This window comes from Anser anser, assembly GCF_964211835.1.
Source record: "Anser anser genome assembly, chromosome: 8".
NCBI lineage: Eukaryota > Metazoa > Chordata > Aves > Anseriformes > Anatidae > Anser > Anser anser.
This window is the reverse complement of record NC_139728.1, coordinates 25,312,430-25,332,541: the sequence shown is the minus strand read 5'-3', so window position 1 is coordinate 25,332,541 and position 20,112 is coordinate 25,312,430. Positions and strand designations below refer to the sequence as shown.

The window sequence follows — 20,112 nt, the reverse complement described above, 5'->3', positions numbered from 1 at the left end:
AGGCTCCACATAGAGGGGCCACTGGGGCCTGGGCCAGCTCTAGCTTATGCAAAGAAGAGGATGTGGCTATTTTCTGCCCCTTCTGCACTGCCTAAGCACAACAGAGAAAAGGCTCTAAATACTGAGTTAATATCCATTAAGTCATATGCAATTGCCCTGCTTCCTTCCCTGCTGCCCTGCAGCGTCATTAGGAGCAGAGAACGCTGCCTCCAAATTATGGCTGCATATTACTGAAACCCATCAGATCTAAATCTTTAGGGCTTTGAACACATTCCTAATCCGTTTAACCTCAACTGACCGACAGCCTGGCCTTCAGAATAAAAACGTGGGTGGCAACATGACAAATTGCTGGCTGGCCTGAGTTTGAGAAAAGGTCTTTTTAAATTTGTGAGGCAAGAAAAAAATATTCTTGTTTTCTGCCCAGGAGAAGGCAGACTTGGATGTGTCAGCTGGTGATGTTTCCCTACTCTGTACTATTACTCTGTATCTAAGTAAAGCCAGAGTGCAGGTGTTAAAAAAGCTCTACCATCCTACACATTTGTAATGCCGATAACTGCATAAATACACTAGGAGCAGCAATGGCTTCTCCGTGGAGTACAGCAATCTGTAGAGATAATATACTTAGTGGTGCTGTGCTGAAGTTTTGAGGAAAAAAGTAGATGGAAATTAGAAGTCTGATAAAATCCTCAGTTTTAGGATTTATGTTTCTTTTTTTTTCTTTCCTTTTTTTTTTTTTTTTTTGCCAATTTGGTGAGAAACATGACTGAACATTTGTTGATGGGGGAAAAGTATTTTGCATCCAGACCTCAATTTAATTAACTAAAAGTTGTTTCTGAATGTTTTTCTTCCTACCTACCTACTCACAGTTGCCTGTATTAATAGAAACAGTTGATAGATGTCTTCAGGGGAACTTCCTATCTAATTAGTAGATTTTTTCATACTGCATCTTGCCAATAAAAACAAAATTAAAATAACCAAACAAAGCTAATTATGTGGTGCTTTGAAATACCTGTCACATAGTTGAATATACATTTCCTCCTCCCCTTATTGTACGTTACATCAGTTAATAGGTATTTATACATGACACATTTCACTTTCTGACGGAATGCCGTGGTGACATGTTTGTTGAGGATGTGATACCCAGGTCCTTTCTGAATGGTTCCTGACTGGAGCAGCAAGAAATGAGGTAGCTGGATTTAACACAGTAAGCAGTCGCATCAGGCAAACAAGTTCTTGATTTTATTTGTTTAGCCTCATATCCTTGGAGATCCTCCCACCCCTCTTCCCCACCAAATCTCTAAGTAGTTGGTGATAGAAGATGTGGATATTGAATGTAGAGCTGGAGCAGCACAGCATTCGGAGTGTCTGGATGTGAGACCTAACCTGGGTTAGATTTGGTGCCTGATTTAGCCTTGGTTTGGTTTGAGACAGTGCAAAAGGATGCTGTTCACCTGCCATCTCTTAGAAGGTGTAAATAGTCCTTGGCTTAGTACTCCAGTACTGATTCAATAAAATTTATTCCATATATTCTCTCCAGATTTATTTTAGACTTAATCATAATATAAGGAAGCATGATATTGTCTCAGTTTGGCTCAAGTGAAAAATGGAGTTTACTTGGAGGTAGACCAGCTCTTCTCTGAGTCATCAATTTGCCGAATTTTTACCAACTTTGACCATTCACTCAGGGTTTCCTGACCTCAGGGAGGGGGTGAGAGGCAGAAGTATGTGCAGTTAGATTCTCTGTTGCGTAGGGTAATGTTCAACTCACTGAATGCACACTGGATATTGCTTCCAGAGCTGGCAATTTCATGTAAGTCGTCTGCATGGTTTCAGATTGCATGCTACAAGCAGCTGGCAGAGTTGTAGACAGCTCTGTTTTATTACATATAAAAGACCTGTCTTAGGAGGCGTGTGTGTCAGTTCCTATGGATATTTAGACCAGTAGGAAGTTGTAAATGCCAGCAGCAAAAGCAGGTTGCATGGTGCTGCTAGTGCAGAGGCAAACAGAACTGTATTGGATAAAAATCTTGGCTACAGGTTTCAGGAGGGAGAACCACAAACCTAACCCAGAGTAAAACTCCCATCAGGTTAGCCAGCCAGCAACACCCACGGTAATTCAGCAATCAAGGTAGGAGGCAGGCTTTCCGTTGCACTGAAATTTGCTGGAGGAAAAATTTAAGGTCCATAAGCTGAAAACAGTGCTTCAATGGTCATGCCAAATGCATACTCCTAGCACTGCTGAAGGCTGCATCTTCCTTATGTTGAAGGGCAACGATCTTCCTCATTTACATTTATTACAGTGGCCACGCTGATATGATTCTGATTCATTAGACCAACTTTTACCTTTCACTCATCTGAATTTCTTGGAAATATCTAGTACAGTCTATAAATTCTTGTATTTCTTTTGTAAGGAAGAGGAAGTATGAACCTCCAAAAATGCAATTTATAATGAAGACAACTGTGCCATCTTATTACTTATTCCTCCTCACCAACTCCCTTGTGTTTAACTTCCACAGTAAGTGCCACAGAGCACAAACTGTTATTCCTGAACACAGGGCTGTATTCAAAACAGTTATTTAATTTTGCTGGGCCTGTAGCGTAGGATCAAGCGCTGTTGTTTAGGTGCTAAGTGTTTTATAGTGATTTTCAGAGTGTTTCTGTGTCATTTAAGTATTGCAAATTGCAACCAGTGTCTTGTCAATAAGGCATTATACAGGTGAATGTCTTTGTGAAAATAATCAGAGTAATGAAAACATTTACATGCCCACGACTCCCTGTTTTGGATTTTCTTCTTTGCTGGCTTTGAAGCTTTAATTTATCTGAAGGTTGTTCTGAAGTTGCCTGCAGGTTTTCCAATAGAATCCCATATCCTAATTCGTGCCTCTTCAAAGCTAAGCCCACGTGTGTTTTTGCTCCTTTCCCTTCAGTCGATGATATCATTGCCATCTGTAATCTTTAGGTATTAAAAGGTATGGATAGATTTTAAATATATCTTCATGTAGATAGATACTTCCATTACTTATCTCTCTGGCTCTATGACTAAAATAGAGATGTAATGAATCCTCTGGTCAACATCCTTAGGCCTATTGCATGCAGGGACCTGGGGATTTGTTTAGCACGTGAATCCTTCTCCGCCCAGCTCTGAACACTGGTCTGCCTGCTCGAACCAGCTGCTGACACAGGTTTTGGTTACCGAACAGGAATAAAGTCAGGGCTAGATTGCCAGCCCTGAAGTGTGTGTTTTTATTTATACCTATACAAATTCTGATTCTGTGTCCTATTTGACACTCTGCACAGGTGTCAGTGATGTAACAAGGTGTTGGCAACCTGGCCTAAACTCACCATCTCTCTCTCTTTCTTCCTTCCCCAGCAGACTTTAACAAGCTAATGAAATTGGGCTTTGGCACCCTTGTTCTGAAGGGGTCTGGGGTAGTGCACGAGAGGTGAACTGGTTCCTGGACATCAGCAGTTGCTGCTCTGCGCAGGTTATGATGCCAAGGTGCAAGCTATGCATGCTCGCTGTCTCTGCCGTGCGTGGCAAGCTGGGTCAAGTTTTCCTCAGTGTGTAGGAGGAAAGGAGAAAGTTGCAATTTCATTATTTCAAAAGTTGTTACAAGCCTATAGTGCAGTGAGATGGGAAGCAGGGAATGCATGAAAGAGAAAAACCAGCAAACAATAAAAGGGTTTGAAGACAGCCTAAGGACTAGCGAGTGTTCGAGGGGCAGGAAACCAGAGACACCAGCAAGAGCTGAACACTTGCTGTAGCACCTGGTTTTGCTGGTTTTACTTTTCTCTGGACACAGAAACACTGGAAATAAATGGAAGCTGTTAACGTGCCCAGATCGAGCCAGTCTGAGGCCTTTTCCTCTGATGTCTCACCTCTGATCCTGCACTGACACGCCAAGCACCCACTCGTGGGGCTGTGCAAGGCAGGGGCGCTCCTGCCCGGAGCTCCACAACCCAGCCTGCAGTCCGCAGGGTTGTGCTGGGTACCCGCACCCCTGCGAGCTCTGGTTGTTTGCAGGAGGTTTGTAATTACAGTGTTTTGAGACAAAAGGTTCTGAGCAGGAGTGTTTAGCTGGCTCTCTATCAATTGAAATGCAGGTTTTCAAGCAGCAGTAATCTGATACTCTTTGCTTCTGCGATTCCGAGCTGCTCCTGCGTGCACATCAGAGCTGTACACACAAAATCAGATATAAAACAGCTTTTCAGAAATCTTTCTTTGTTCTGGGCTTTTAATGTTTATTTTTCTTGTACACAATGATGATTCTAGTTAAAATAACATTGCATCATTTGGCTCAGGTTACTAGATAATTGGGGAGTCTTTAAAGCGGATTTTCAAGTTGAGAGTAGTAGAGACAATTTATAGTAGAACAGATGGTTGGCCTTCATTTGCCTGTTGACAGGTAGCGTGTTGTCAGCACTTCAGGTTGTTATCATACAGAGAACAGCAGTTCAGAATCTTAATTGGGACCCAAAAGGATATACTCTACAGCATTTCCTGGGCATTTACAGGCACGGGAAGATGTACAAAACAGAATGGGGGGAGGAAAGAAAGCCGAGGTATAAATATGATTCAAATGCAAAAATGTTGGGTTTGTGCGTGATGATTTCAGTGTACAAATCTCTTAATGAGAAGAATACAAGAACTGAGAAGATGAAAGAACAGGTCAAAAGAGCGCTTCAGCCCATGCATGGGGTGCAGCTGGGGTCTTCGCGTCCTCACACAAGAGCATCCTGTTGTAGCAACAACAAACAGTTTGCTCCAGCAGCAGAATAAACTGTGCAAGCAGCCATGCAGGGAACCTGGAAGACCGTTAGGAAAATTGAGGGATTTCTAATTGATTTTTTTTTCTCCACTGCGATTCATACACTCACTATATCACGTAGGAGGCAGCTGAAATCATTCTCTGAGGCAGCAACGTTGTCATTACCTGTAATGTACCTGTCCGAGCAGGAAGAATGTAACATAAAAATCTGGAACACTTTTTAAATAGGAAGGTTTGCACTAAGTATTACAAATCAATTGCTAGCTTTGTTACCCTTGTAGTTTATTTTACTATATTTAATTACTTTATTTGGTGTGCTAACTCCTCCGGGGAGGCTGTGTTTTCAGAAAGTCAATGGTTCCAAAGGGTCTGAAGAAGAAATGCGTGTTTGGATAACTGCTGGGAAACTAAAGTATGTGCTAGCAGCAAGAAAGCTGGCGGTGTGGTCCACGGGGGACAAATTCCTCTCTCATACTTGCTGCTTAGAGAGAATCCCCTGAAATAATGCCATTACCCCCAAGTATATTGTCAACCTTTGCTCTTCAAATATTCTTTACCTCACACATCCAGTTATGAACTCCTTTCACAACTCATTATTATTATTGAGGGCTAACAGTGCGCTTGGCCCAAGTCAGTAGCACATAATTCCTGCCTACAGGGCTAACAAGCTACGGTGGGCTGCACTCTTTCAGAAATGAAATCAGAATCTAGAAGCAGGTCACATCCCAGCTGTGATATTTTCCCAAGGAAAGCAGCTCGGTTAAGCATACAGCTAAAGCATGATCTCCATCTGAGAGGCACATGACGCTGTATTATTTAGGATTGGATTATTTGAAAAAAAACAAAATCAATCTCAAGCAAGCTGCCTTTTCAAGCCTTGCAACGAAAAGGAAAGGAAGCAAACACCTCTAGCACAACTTTGTTTTAAACAGTAATGAGACATCAGCAGAGACCATTATAAAATTCTTTGGGACTCCATACAGCAATACAACAGACACCTATTGCCACTGAAATTTCAGGAACACGTGGAAAATGCACACAAGCTGGATTAGAAACAGAATGTCCTCTAGCAAGCTTCATTTTTTTTTCCAGCAAGCCACAAATGCTACTTTCATGCTCAAAAACAAAAGGGGGAGAGAATTTTACATTGGCTGAGGAGTGTGAGAAATTCACACCGCTGTGCCTTGCCTTGCGGATAAAAAGCTGACCTCTTCTTTCAGCAAGCCCTGCTTCCTCAGCTGGCCAAAATGATTGGACCTTATTCATTTTAGAGCAAGGTTTGGATGTTCACTGTTTCACCCCTGTGAAAGATTATTTTGGCCAAATCATGATTAAAAGGATATTTTTAACTGGCTTCCACAGACAAAATGTCAGAGGATTTCTTTCTGAGTCAGAGATTTAACTTCCGTTTAGGGAGCATTTCTGGAGCACTTCTGAGTTCCTGCAGTACTCCAGTGCAGTGTGCTGAGTTTATTGTTCTGTGCAAAATCGAGTGGGTGCTAACTATTGGACTGAGAGCCATAGTGGCCGTACATGGGATCATCGATGCTCGGCTTTAGATGGATGAGATGTACCATGAAATTAGTGGGCTTACTCATGCTGAAAGCCATGCATGCTTTGCTGCTTTGTGAGACTGGAACCAAAGTTGTCTTTTGATGCATGGTACAGGTGTAATACCGGTAACAACATTAACAGCTGGTCTGCTCCTCCCCGCTGCTGCATCCTTGTGTGCACCTGAAAAGTCATGAATAGCATAAAAGCCCTGTTTATTTACTGTCTTTGCTCATTTAGATCTTGGAGACTCTGCTGAACCTGAGCTAGCAAAATTAGCTGAGCTCAGGTGAAACACACATGTTCTTGCCAGTAAGCAAACGAAGGCCTCCTGCCCATGTCTGTGAAAAACTGCGTAGGGATGAATTTCAAAAGTGCTGTTGAATATAGGGGCATTATCAGCCAGTGTGCCATCACTGCTCTCGTTGGGTCTGCCTGATAGTATTTACCTCCTACACAGTGCTCCCCGTCTGACAGAAAACTGCCTACCTGGCAATCTTTGCCAAAAACTTGTTCAATCTTAGGCATCTCTGACAACTACATGCACAATACGATGAGATGAACAGCTGTAGAAGTGAGATGTAAGGAAAAAAGATTAATTTATCTCTTATGGCCAAGAATGGGATTAAGAATCCATGCTAATTGTAGGCAGTTATACTAAACCTCTGTCTGTTTTGGCTATTCTTAAGCATTTCCTCTCTATCTGGTGTTTTATCTGTTAAATTAACCTGCCACAGCTGCAGAGGTATGAGCAGATGTTGGAAGACTACCTTGCTGAGCGGGATCCAAGCACGGAGATGGTGACATTTGACAGATATTTCACAGTTAGCTGGGCAAGAGCGTACCATTTTCATTTGCTGCCAACCCCTAGGGAGAACATGGAACTCACCGGTGTGCCAGGACCACTCGTTTTGTCTGGGCTAGGAGCGTAGCCCCCTGTCTGCAACCTGCCAGCCCCTCGCAGACAGCGCACCAGGGCCCTGGCTCCTGGCTTCCCTGGGGAGCAGCATGCAGCATCTGCTGGGGCTTTGTGGGGTCAGAGAGCCCAGGGCAATGCTCTGTATGCCCTTGGTTCCTGTCCTGTGCTCCAGGCGAGCCAGGCACATTCGGTCCCTAATTATCCCCAATTAATAATTAAGTGGGTTTGTTTGTTTCTTTGTTTTTAAAGGCTTCTCTTTCCCTTCCATTTTCTTTCCTTACTGTAACATTTTCTTGTGATACTGGAAAGCATTTCTTCATTGTTTGGACTAATTTCCAAACAGATTAAAAACTGTTGTAGCAGTCAAGCTTCAGTTCCTTCGTTTATTAGATTCAGAAGACAGCAAATTCCTTAAAACACAGATATAAACAATTATGGTAATGCATTCTGATTTTATAATTAGTTTTCATCGCATGAAACATATATAAGTTTGAGCATCGGGTTTTTTTTCCTGCCCTCCTCTTCTCCCAGCTCCGAGTTTGGAGTTCATGCATTTCCATTCCCAGACGTGCTCACAGTCCTCGGTGGGCTACATAGTAAGGGATGCAGACTTACTCCTCAGAGACACCAAAATATGAGAGAGAAGGCCACAAATGCTAGAATGGGGAATATCTTACTGTAAAATAGATTAACTGTGGCATATCTTGTCATTTTTTTTTTTTTCATTATGAAAAAGATAAGGAAATTGCATAAGCCTTGGGATGCCTTCTGAAAATTTTCATTCCCATCTTACAGTGAGATCAGGAACCCGGGAACTCAAAAGCATTCAGCATCCAGGTGAAATAAGGCACAAATGGTGCTAATCTCTGGAGTAGGGCAAAGTGGCTCTTTTCACAGTGAGTGCTAGAGGGGAGTTTTTTGCCTACGGATATAAATACAAAGCTCTCAAGTACTTCATGGCGAGCCTGACCTCGCCCTGCTACACTCAGTGAGATATTTTCCAGTGACTTTTTTGGGCACAGAATCAAGCTGTTGGGACTTTGCTGAGAGCTGAATTTGGGCCCTTGTTGTTATTACGTCCAAGAGCTTCTTAATTTTTGTTTTAATTACTTTTGTCTTACACATCCAGAAGGATAGGAAATGAGTTCTATTAATACATTGAGAATGCAGTGATCATTAAAGAATAAAGAAAGGATTATAGTAGTCTGGTGCAGTCCTCCCACATGGAACCCCGAAACCTAATTGTAGCCCTTGAGGGTTTGAGCATTGCCCTGCTTAATGATAATTTGTGTCACTGCTCCAAAAAGGAAGTGGCTGTTAGGGCAGGAAAAAAGCTCTGATGAACAGCAGGAGAGATTAAATTAACATGAATGGGAAGAAGCCCCATATGTGATCCCGGGATCCATTAAGAGAGGTATTTCCAGGAGAAAGAGGGAAGTATTAATACCATTGTACAAAACGCTGATGAGTTTTGAACAATCTCATCTGTATAATTCTCATCACTTACCTTCAAGGAAAACAAAGTCAAGCTGAAGCAGGTGCTGGAAAGGACAGCAGGGTGATGGGGGCGGACGACTGGAGAGCCTGCCTGACAAGTGGGGACATCTCTATTCTGTGTATTGAAGTACGGCAAAGAAAGCCTTGAGCTAGCACCTGCCCAAGCTAGTACATCCAGATGGTGCACTCAAATGTGGAAATAGCAGCATCAGTGTGGCCCTGAACCTCAACTGAAGTACCCTGCAATGCAGCAGTGCTTGTTTGCTCAGGTGAAATGCTGTGCTGAAGCACCTTTACAGCTTTCTTCAACTCAGGCTGGCTTCTGTGGAGGCCAGCTTGTACAGCTTTTTTCCTTGGGTTGTGGCACATCCTAAAAGATCTTGCTGAACCTACTCGAGTCAAGACTGAATGGATATAATTTCTCTCTTTCTGAGGAAAGAAGCGCATACTGAACTGTGTGCACACAGGTTATGGGAAGGGTAAGTGAAGGAGGGAGAGTGGGAAGGAGCTAGTTAAATCTGGGGCAAGGATAAATGTACTTTAAGTGGTCGTGAACACAGAAGGAGCCCTAACTGGCAAACGAGCAGTTCTGCAGCGGCTTTATATTAAAAGTATCGAACCTGGTTCTTAGCTGATGTTTGTTACCTGTCACATTTCCTGGGTAAGTCCATGTCCCCTGTAAGTGCCAGAGTGCTCAGTAAATCTCCTGAGGCCAAGAATTCACAGAGTCTTCTGGGCTGGATAGTGAGGTCTAACTCACATCCATTCATTTTGTCACCTAAACACAAATATCATTTAACTCTTTTTTAAACATGTTTTATAAGTAGACCTCAATGCAGCCTAGAAAGAATATTGGAATCTATATTAGATATTATTTATATATTATTTATTAATTATATATTTATTATAAATAAGGGAAATATTTTCACCAGGAGGCATGGAGAAGTGAAATGACAGAGCTGTGGTTGCACAGTAGACTGGGGACAAAAAGAATCCAAATTTCTCATGTTTCAGTTACAAGGGGTCAATTGAAACCAGTGACTGATTTACACTGACTGGCATCTGAGAGGGTGAATAAGGCCCCCCCCTTGGGTTCCTTTTAAAGACGTCTTTACCCAGTACAGATGTGCAGCCACTTCTGGGTGAGAACTCAGAGGTGACAACTAACTTACAACCTCCTGCAAAGCCTAGACATTGGAAGTAAAGATTTGGCTAGAATGACAGGATGTTTTGTAGACCAAGATCCAATCACCAGATTGTGTTTCTTTGATAGGAAGTTTGCTCTGGTGTTTCTGGAAAAAAGTCCTGTGTGAAATTCCTTAAGCTTCACTGACTGTACCAATACTTGATGTTGCCTTGGCTGATGTCTGCTGATGCGCTGAGATCTGTGCTGGAGCACTGGTTCGGTATGAACTAAATATCTCCTCTTTGAGTAGGAACTGGACTCCTGTCTCCCAAGTTCTCACTAGTTCTGCATCTGATCTTAATTCATTTGTCATGGGTCTCAACAAGAGCACTACACGTATGGAATATGGTAGCTCCTTAGCTGTGGCAGGAGCTACCCCTGCACAAAGGGCCTTTAGTACAACGTGGCAAAGAACTGAAGCTCAACTACAAAGATCTTTGTATGTATGTGTAGGGCAAGGCCCACAAGGTGAGCCAGCCACTGTTGTGCTGATGTGCACAGGGCAATGATCAGTCTTTGGGGGGCAGGACCCTTCTGAGGTCGGTGTGAAGGTACGCTGAATTTATGCACTGTATGCTTAAGCACGATGCCAAAGGCAGCCTCTGTGCATCTGTTTGTTTCACTCTTCAAGGCAATTTATACGGACTAGAAGAGACAGAGACACTGGAGGTTAAATATTCAGGATGGGGATTTAGCTGCGTGGATCCTTTCAAGGTTAATGGAAGTTGTACCACTAAGTCCCTTCATGTCACTCTGAATAGTCAGTAACCCTTGTACTGTATGCCTTGACAGGAATTTTGTCATAAACAGGAGCAGCACCAGAAATAAAAATTGTCTGATGAGCCAAATGAACTGGTCATTTGAAGGACAGCAAGTTCTGTTGAAGTTGCTATTATGTTCAGAAACTGAGACATACAAAGAGTTAAGGAAGAGATTCGGATTTTGTAAGAAGTGACTTCTGTTTTCCTATTTGAAATCCTTTTGAGCCTTATGATGCATCGGTTTTCAGTATCATCCCCATGAAGACGTCATCAAATTCTCATCCTGTTATGTTCCAAATATCTCCTGAGAAATTTGAGCCACCTTATCTACACTGAGAGCTAAGCACGTTGAGCACTTGGCACAAACTGGGCTGTAGAGAAAAGGAAGCCAAGCTATGGCTTTAACCCAGAGGTAGTACTCTGAGGTCCTGGACATGAGATGTCTCTGTAATATCTGGGTGTAAACTATTCTGAAACAAGTAATGTTGCACACTGGGCTGTTAGGTTTCTTTCTGGTGTACCACAGCAGAAAACTGCAGGCAGGGAAAACCCGCCTTTCATGCAATACCTAGTATCTCACAGGGATGCGGTGAAGTTGCAGAGACCCTCTCCTGGGCAGACGTGAATCCTCCAACAGCAGAGCAGCTATAACCTCCAGGAAATGCTTCACATCATAAAACTCTCACCACTTCAAAAGTGGCGTTTGAAGTCACTTTTTCTAGCAAGTCCGGTCATCTGTGACAAGATAAGGGTTAAAAAGCCTTTCTACCACTAGGAGAAAACAGTAGATTATCAGCCTTTATCCTTCTCAGAAACACCCAGGACACAGGTCAGCTGAACCTTTATGTGAGTCAGGACTCATTTTCTCTAATATAATCATATGTTAGGTGATGGATTCAAAGAAAATTGCCCAGTACTTGCAGGGTTAAATCACTAATAATGATGTTAGTAGTGATCCGGCTGGTGAAGTATAATTCCCCTGAGATCACTTTCTCCAAGAAAGGCAGCTGTGTGCTGTGGTGCTTTTTGTGAGGAAGGCATTATACCCCGGTTTCATGTGGATTAGGTGATCACTTTCACATCTAACCCTTTTTCGACACTTAAAGTTCATATCAGTGAGGTGATAGGAGAGTGACATTCACTGATGTGTGGCCATCTTTTGTCTTTATTTGTCTTCATTACCAGGTTTTGGTAACCTTGGAGAAACAAGTTACAGCAACCATCAGCCCAGGCGACAAATTTGCAAGCAGGCCAGGGTGCAGGCGGGAGGATCTGATCTGAGGTGAGTCCCTGTTCCTCCCGAGTAATGCACCTTCACAGACTTCACTCTTCAGGATGATTTGGTGTAGCAAAAAGGTGTGAAACAGGGAAATCCAGACCCAGGTAATTCAGCTCACGTTTAAAAGGAGGTTTTGCTTGTTGATTAGGTAATCCTTCTCTAGGAAATGCACGGCACCAACTGCTTTTCATGCTAGATTAGTGCTCCTGTGGTCAATTTGCTTTTACTAATGTCAGGGCCCCACGGAGCAGGTTCATCTGTCGCATAGCAACTGCTTCAGCAGCAGTGGAGGTAGCCATGCATAAAAGATTACACATGATGGCAGGGCACAAGTGTGAAGATTTTCAAAATTAGATACAATCTCAGCATGAATATGAACTGCAGAATTGACATGGAAGGATTTTTTTCAAGTCATCAAGTTTCCATATTTATCAGAAAAAGTGGTTTAACTGCAGTGCATGTAAAACCAAGGAAATGCAGAGGGCAGTAATTTAGAGAAAGCAGCAAACAAGCCAGCGTCTGTATACAAATAAATGTAAACAGAAAGCCCCACACAGCTTCTGCCAACTGTGAGGCCGCCTTTAGTTTCATGCTACAGATGCCCTCAGGAGCGGAGACTATCTACAGTATTTTATGTACATTTCAAAAGGTCACCCTCTAAAATGTCCCACAGTCACTGGTAAGAGTGGGTGAGATAACTCGCGTGGCTTCATTTACAGCGGACTTCAGAGCGACCCGTAAAGCTCCCACACCCTGCTCCACCCACGCTGGGACTCTGCCTCCCTTCCTGCCTTGTTCAGAGGAGCACGGACATTTCCAGCTTTTTTCTGTCTGCTTTAGGTCTGGCTTCTGCTTTGTCTCACAGTCCAGCTTTCTTGGACACTTCTTTTCAAACTACATGCAATCTTTTCTCTTAATAGATGGACATAGAGAGAGAGAGAGAGATTGATCGATTAGTTATTTTAGAAGCGGTATGTCAAGGACTGTGTTTTGTTGCTAACAGAGGTTTTTCTTCTGTCTCTAAAGTAGAGCAAAAGTGAGAATTTGAAGATCTTTGTATTTGAAGTGCCCTGCTAATTTGACAGACCACTTTTGCAGGGAAGGTTTGTTTTTGTTTTGTACTCTTCTGTATTCCCTCTTACAGAGAGGACAAAAGACTCGGCTCACGCTGCAGAGCGCTGTGGCTGATCCTTTTGTATGCAAGACCAGCAGACTTGCCTGAAACAGGAACCTTGGAGGTAAATCAGGCTAATGAAGCAGCTCAGAGAGGCAATGTGCATTATTTTGTATCCCACAATGATTTTAAAGTCAACACACATGCAGTACAGAGTATTTTGAAGCCTAAGATACCTGTAGGAGATCCAAGAGAAGGCGGTTCATCTAGTCTCCTCAGTGCTTTCATTTAACTGATAGCAATTAGCTCTCTTTTCATAGTGAGAAATACAGGAACCATTTCACTCTCTGGATAAATTTTATCTAGGCAAGAAATTATGTTATGACAGTTGCTATCCGTGATGCTAAAATGCTTTTATTAGGACAATTACAGCTCTTTTTACTCTAGGCTGAAAGAGAAAGTGAAAAGCTAGCTTTGCTAGAGAGAAGGCACTTTGTTAGGAATGGCCTTTTGCTGCAAAAAGATCAGAGTTTTCTGGATTAATCTTTGGATTATATAGATTTTCCAAGGATAAGACAGCTAAGTCATCCTCCGTCTCTAAGGAAGACAGCATTGTAGCTGCTTTGGCTAATCTAAGACAACAGCTTTTCCCTTGGAGGGTGTCAGTAATCCAAAAGATTGGTAGATAAAATAATTGAAGTTCTCAGGGGTTAAGTTTAGAGACTGCAGCCATTTTTGCAAGAGCAGCAGCTTATTAAACTGACAAAGCCACACTTCAGTACCCACTGGCCCTCGCTTAGCTGCCATCACAGTGTTATCTCCTCAGCTTGTGTTTGGGGCATTTTGAGGGGAAGGGAAGAGAGGAGGAAAAAAAATTAGGGCATCATATCAGCCAAAATTCTTCCTTGCCATGAGTAAGGCTCATAATACTGTACAGTTCTGCTGTATTTACCAACCTGAGATGTCAAAGCACACTCTAGGCTGTAATGGTGATGGTTATCCTGCTCTACACAACGGGAATGCTTTACTAACCCTCTTTGTAAGCAGGAAACTGAGGCACAGAGTGTTTAGCTGATGTTTCTCATCATGCTATATATTTGTGGCACAGGAAAGAGTAGAGTCCCAAAACCTCATTTCCCATTTTATACTTTAATGAGCAACCTCATGTTCTCTTGGGCCCAATGCAGGACCTCAGAGTCCAGTAGTTGGTACCATGCCTTAGCTTGTGCCTGAAGCCTGGCACACCACATAAAGCACACACAGCCCACAGAGCCAAGGGCTCTCCATCCCTCCCTGCATCAGAGGCTTTCTGAGTGAACATGCTCAGCCTTGTGAGCCACAGCAACGTCTCACGTTATGTCTCCAGTTCTGAAAACTCCCCTTGTGTGCTTCTCCAGAAGGCATGGAGCAATTGGGCTGGGGAATAGAAAACTGTTATTAAATCAATGCTTTATTCACGTTTGGTCCTGTGAAAGATGAAAGAGGGAGGCTCTCCCAGGGGCCTCCCAACCAAGAGTCTTTTTGTGTTTGAAGAGCCCCATCATTAGCCTCCACTGTTTGCAGATATCTGACATATTCAGGCAACGTTTCTGATAAAACACATAGAATAATTTTCAGCCTCTCCTTACATGATATTGCCAAGGGCTCATTTTCTATCTTGCACTTAGCCTGCCAGCTTTATAAGACCAGCCCTAGCTTTACTCAGAGCACGTTTGGCAACTCCTATTTTTCAAGCAGTCAAGTTCATCCCTGTCAGAGTGTGAGCAGAAACATGCTGCCATTTTTCTGGAGCTATTAATAGGAGACAAATCATCTTCCTTCTCTCATAGGAAAGCTAAAGTAAGGATAGCAGTCATGTCTTTCTGTCTAGATGTATTGAAGGTCATAATAATTATGTTTCCACCATAAAAAACAATTGCTTATCAAATGTTTATGCATTTTACAAACCCCCACATATGTACAAGTTTAGTACTTATAGTATGGATGGATTCTTTTGTTCCTTTTTAAACTGTCCTTTATTATTTTTTAAAAAACACACACAAAGAAGAAAAATAAGAACAGTTTGACTAATACATGGATTTATGCTGTCCAGCCCTGCCTCTAACAACAATCAATGCCGGTTCCTGCGGGAGAAGGTGCAGTTCTAGAGCTGTGGCATAGTGGTGCCAGTCATACTTTCTTAATAGACTTGGTAGGAGAAGCTTGGTGCAGGTTCTGAAGAAAGGTATTTCAAAACGTTTTTTTTTTTTAAATTAAAAAATATATATTTACTGCTATCACCTTGCATATGCTATCTACTGCAGTACATTTTCAGAGCCTTTTGTCCTTAATGGAGCACAAGCATATTCACAAAGAGCTGAGTAGGACTAAGCTGCTTTTTACATTTTCTTTTTTCATAAACACTTCTTTTTTTTAATGTAAACAGTCCTGATATCTGCAATTTCTTTACCCCTTCAACTTATGTTTCCACTCAGGAAAACCAAACCATTTTATGTTAAATTAAATAAAAATAAAAAATCAATAGATTGGGTATGGCATAGAGAATAATGTTAATGTTTTTTCCAGTATTTGTGGCTACTCCTGAATATCAGTGATTTTATACTTCAGCAAAACTGTATGCAACTACTAGATTCTTTAGCTGAAATCTGGATGGCTCCAATGGAGTTAATTTTGATTTTAATATCCTCATCTGTTCTTAAATATCTACTGGTATACCATAATCTCTTTTCTGTCTAATACATATTTTTATATTTTTACATTTTGTTCTACATTTTTTAAAAGTCTGACTCTAGTAAGAGCAATACATGAAGCTACAGCCTTTTCCTTACAAATATTTCAGATCTGATAATATGATCACTGAATTCAAATTGTGCAGCAAATTGTGCTTTACTGATCATCCTGGTTCATTTTTTTGAAACAAAGTCCGTGAGAATTATGACCCTGTTGATTCATTCATACAGGTAGTAAGTATATAAAGCCACTAGGTTCTGAAAGAGACCGAACTAATTAGAAAGTACATTTTCACTATTGATCTTTTCCCCAATTAATGCTAAAGTAATGCTAAAGGTATAAAACTTGGTCATTCTATTTGATACATCTATTGTCTGGATATGTATTTACATGTTTATCTTCTGCTCTGGACATCTAATTATACACCTAAGTCTCTTTCTTGTTCTTTCCTCCACTGTTCTCCTTCCCCTTTTCCATCCTATTTACATCACTGCTGTGGAATCCATCACTTTTTTTCCAGCTTTTTTTGCTATATAGCTGAATTTCAATGATTTACACAAGTCTATATTATTTTGGAAAATAAATATCATTCTTTTTTAGGTTTCTTAATGCAAAAAATATAATTCAGACTTACACTGTATAAAATTTATGTCAGTACAGAGAAAAATAGTCTCCACATTATTTTTTAATTGATAATAACGTTTTATTGCTGGAAGGAACAATCAGCCTTTCCATTTTCTCTTACTTTGTTTTCCTCATTATACCTTTGCAGATTAATAGTATTTTGCTATCACATACTTTCACCTGAGATTTGATGCTCCCATTCCACTGTATATCCAGTCCGACAATTAGCATTTGCTAATTAAAAACATCATATTTCACTGTTAATAGCCACTGTATCCTCTTCCTTTCTTTGTGCAGGTACAGTTTATTTTTCTTAGTCTGCATTGTTTAAGTACCATGTCAGGACTGTCTCAATGCAGATTCACAGCCTTCATCCATCAGTGACAACCTGAACTGTTTGTTCATCGAAAATTTTTGCTTAACTCCCAGATTCCTGAATGACTATAAGTGAGCTTGAACTCTTTACCTTTCCTCATCATCTCTCTCACTTCACCCTGGGGACTTAAATCTTGTCTTCAATGTCATCTACCTTGTCTAAAGACTGGCCCCCTCTCCTCTGTAGTTTGTGTTCCTTCTCTGTGTTCATGAAATCCAGTATTCATTTTATAATTGAGAAGCATCGTGGTAATGGTTGCCAAAAAGCTACCTAGCACTGGGATTCAAGCCTAGTTAGATGTGAGGCTGCCAGTAGAGACAATGGAAAGAGAAATGCATCTCTAGAGAGCAATTAATTTTACCTGTCTCAGGCACATGACTTAGCATAGGCACAAACCGCTGCTTTGGCAGTATCTTTTCCTCTCTCTGGTGACTGCAGTGGGAGCTGAAGTGACTACCTTAAAGTCAGTGCCCTGCCTTACCTTGGCCAGCTAAAGCTAAGTGAGATGAATCCCACCCTCAGGTTCAGGACAAGGCATCCAAAGATGATGCTGAACATGTTACCTCATAAATTGGCAAGAAACTAGGTGCTCCATTTGGGAACCAGATATTTAGCCATTATGTAGGTACAACAAGATGCAGGCAGCCCCATTTCTGAGTGGAGATGATCTGGACAGAGCAATTTCTACTCATCCAGAAGATTTTTGCTAGTGAGGGAGTTTGCTGCTGATGCTGTAGATAGTCAAGCCTTCAGCTCCCACCAGTTACATCAGGTTATTCAAAGTCTGTACCTACGTGTTGGCTCACACATCTGTACTCCAGTTTCCACATGCTGGCAACTCCTGCAGCTACCTTGTGTACCACAGTGACCTGTGAGAATAGTGTATGGAATCTTGCATCCCCTATTTCTGGTCTGTCAGGAAACTTCAAATTGATCTTCAAGCTTAATTTTATAATAACCCATAGGTAGTTTAAATATTTCAGTCAGTTCACCTCCTAATCACCTTTCCTTGAGGCTAAATAATTCCCATTTCATCATTCTCTCAGCTACTACGTTAGCTTCTCCAGTACATTAATCATTTTGGTTGCCCTCTGCTGTGCTTTCTCCATTTTATCTACATCTGTCTTCCACTCTTATGACCAAAATTGGACATTATATTCCAAATTTGGTCTATCACCACAGGGTCTTATAAAGCAAAAATGTAATTTTATTGGCTCTGTTACAGATATACCTCTTTCTTAATGTATACTAGCATATTACAAACCTTCACTACTGCTGCCTGTCGAAGTGAGAGTGGTTGAGTTGGATCAGTCAATTACACCCAGGGCATTTTCATCTCTCATGTTAACTACCTCATTACCAACTTACTTATTTTAGTCTTAGTGCATCTCTGTTAATATCAGCATTATTTACTATGTGGATACTAGTATTGTGTGAACAGGAGAGAACAGGAAGACATTACAAAATGAAGTGAGGATACCAGCACTAATCGGTGAAATTTTTCTTGAAAACTTGGATGGTTACATTGGGAGTTGTATTTTCTCTTCTGCTTATTATATTACATTTCCTTTATACCCGTCATCTATCTATTAGTGCCAGCAAAGCTATTCTATAAACAGCTATATCCTTCAGAGTTCCAATGATCAGCCCTACTTTAGTGTCATTTGTATTATTTGTAAATACAGAGAAAAACCCTAAAAGGGACAGTCTGAGGATTGCACAATACAGTGAATGCTGCAAAAACTGACTAAATTGCTGTGATACTCTGATTTTCTCAGAGACACAGCCTCATCTTTTTCCTAAAAAAAACAAAACAAAACAAAAAACACACAAAAAAACAACAAACCAAACCAAAAATAACGAAAGCAAAATACTCCCAAAACAAACAAGCAAAACCAACAACCACCTTCCCTCTCCTCCCCCCCCAAATCAAGGAATAATCCAAAATTAAATAATAAAATTCTGTTCAGGAAAAAAATATGTATGATCCTATTTTCTGGGCAAAGCTAGGATTTTTTTTTCTCCAATAATTTGTCCTATAATCTTCCTAGGATTTCATGCAACCTTATATTTAGAAAGATTTAGAATTATGAGCCTTATCATAAATCAAGAAAAAGCCTCCTTTGGATCAGTGTCTTGTGCATTTTTAGTAACAGAATAAAGCAAGAGAATCATGCTATAATAATATAGAGGAGGATGGGTATAGCATACCATTTTCTTTTAAATTTTTTATTATTTCAGTGACAGATGGTTCCAGTAGTTAGAGTATCAGTTTGGGACATAGGAAATTTGAGTTCAATTTCAGTTCGATTGAGGTCAGTCTCAGGGCAAGTCATGTAATTTGTCTTTGCCTCAGTTTCTCACTGATGAGCAATTCTCTGTAAATGCTGGATGCACTGGATACTGTGGTCATAGAGACTATATATAAAGGTCTCAAGAGAAGCAGCAAAACATCTTAACCCCATTTTACTGGAAGCAAAGACAATGCCTTTATGCAGCACCTAGACTTAGAGAAAAGGTAGAGGACTTGGTCATTAGCCCTGGTGGGTTTCTGATTGGTTTTGAATGTGCTGGGGGGAAGTACAGAGGTGTGGAACAGCCACACATTGGTCAATTAGTTTGCCTTCTGCAGTTAATGTTAAGGAAAATGTGACATCCAGATTTCTCAGGAATCTTTGGAAACAATTATGGCCAGAATATATAGCCCAGATTTAAAAGGGCTAAAAATGTGGGCCAGAATTCACAGAATATCTGAAGAAATATCCCCTGTGCACTGAGAACAAAACTACTACTAAGATTACTGGAAAAAATATGGCTTTCATCTTGAAATGTTGCAGGTTGTTTGGATAATTTGGTTACTTAAAGAAGTTGGGAAAATTCATGAGAAAAAATATCCTGGAACATTTAAGATTTTGTACTGTCCATCCAAGGCCTTCTTCTGCCCCCTTATGCTGTTCAAACTGCAAATACTACTTTTATTTTGAAACAGGTACCAACATGGTGTCACTATGAACTGTTTTTAATGCATGGTATTAAAGTTATGGACCAATTGATGCAATATGGTGCTTAACCACATTCACTTTAGAAGATACCTGATGATTCCTGAAATTCTTTCTGACCAGAATATTAGCTAATATTTCAATAGATGTGAACTCAAAAAATGGATGCAACTGATTAGACCTCTGAACAAGAAATGGCCATTTACTCCAGATGATGACTAGACTCCAGTGTGTAGACTGAATACCTATGTTGGTATATATTTTTTTGACCAGAAGGCAATCAGAGGTAGGATTTTCAAACAGAACT

General features: G+C 41.1%; 1 protein-coding gene across 1 annotated transcript in view; it reads left to right on the top strand.

The window, feature by feature from the left end:
- LOC310903026 (uncharacterized protein) overlaps positions 1–20,112 on the top strand; it is a 132,997-nt gene that overhangs the window by 100,384 nt on the left and 12,501 nt on the right. Inside the window, exons 4-5 of the mRNA XM_083845546.1 lie at positions 11,869–11,965; positions 13,107–13,200. Of these exons, the coding sequence (XP_083701672.1) occupies positions 11,869–11,965; positions 13,107–13,200 (191 nt within the window). The remainder of the gene's footprint in view (positions 1–11,868; positions 11,966–13,106; positions 13,201–20,112) is intronic.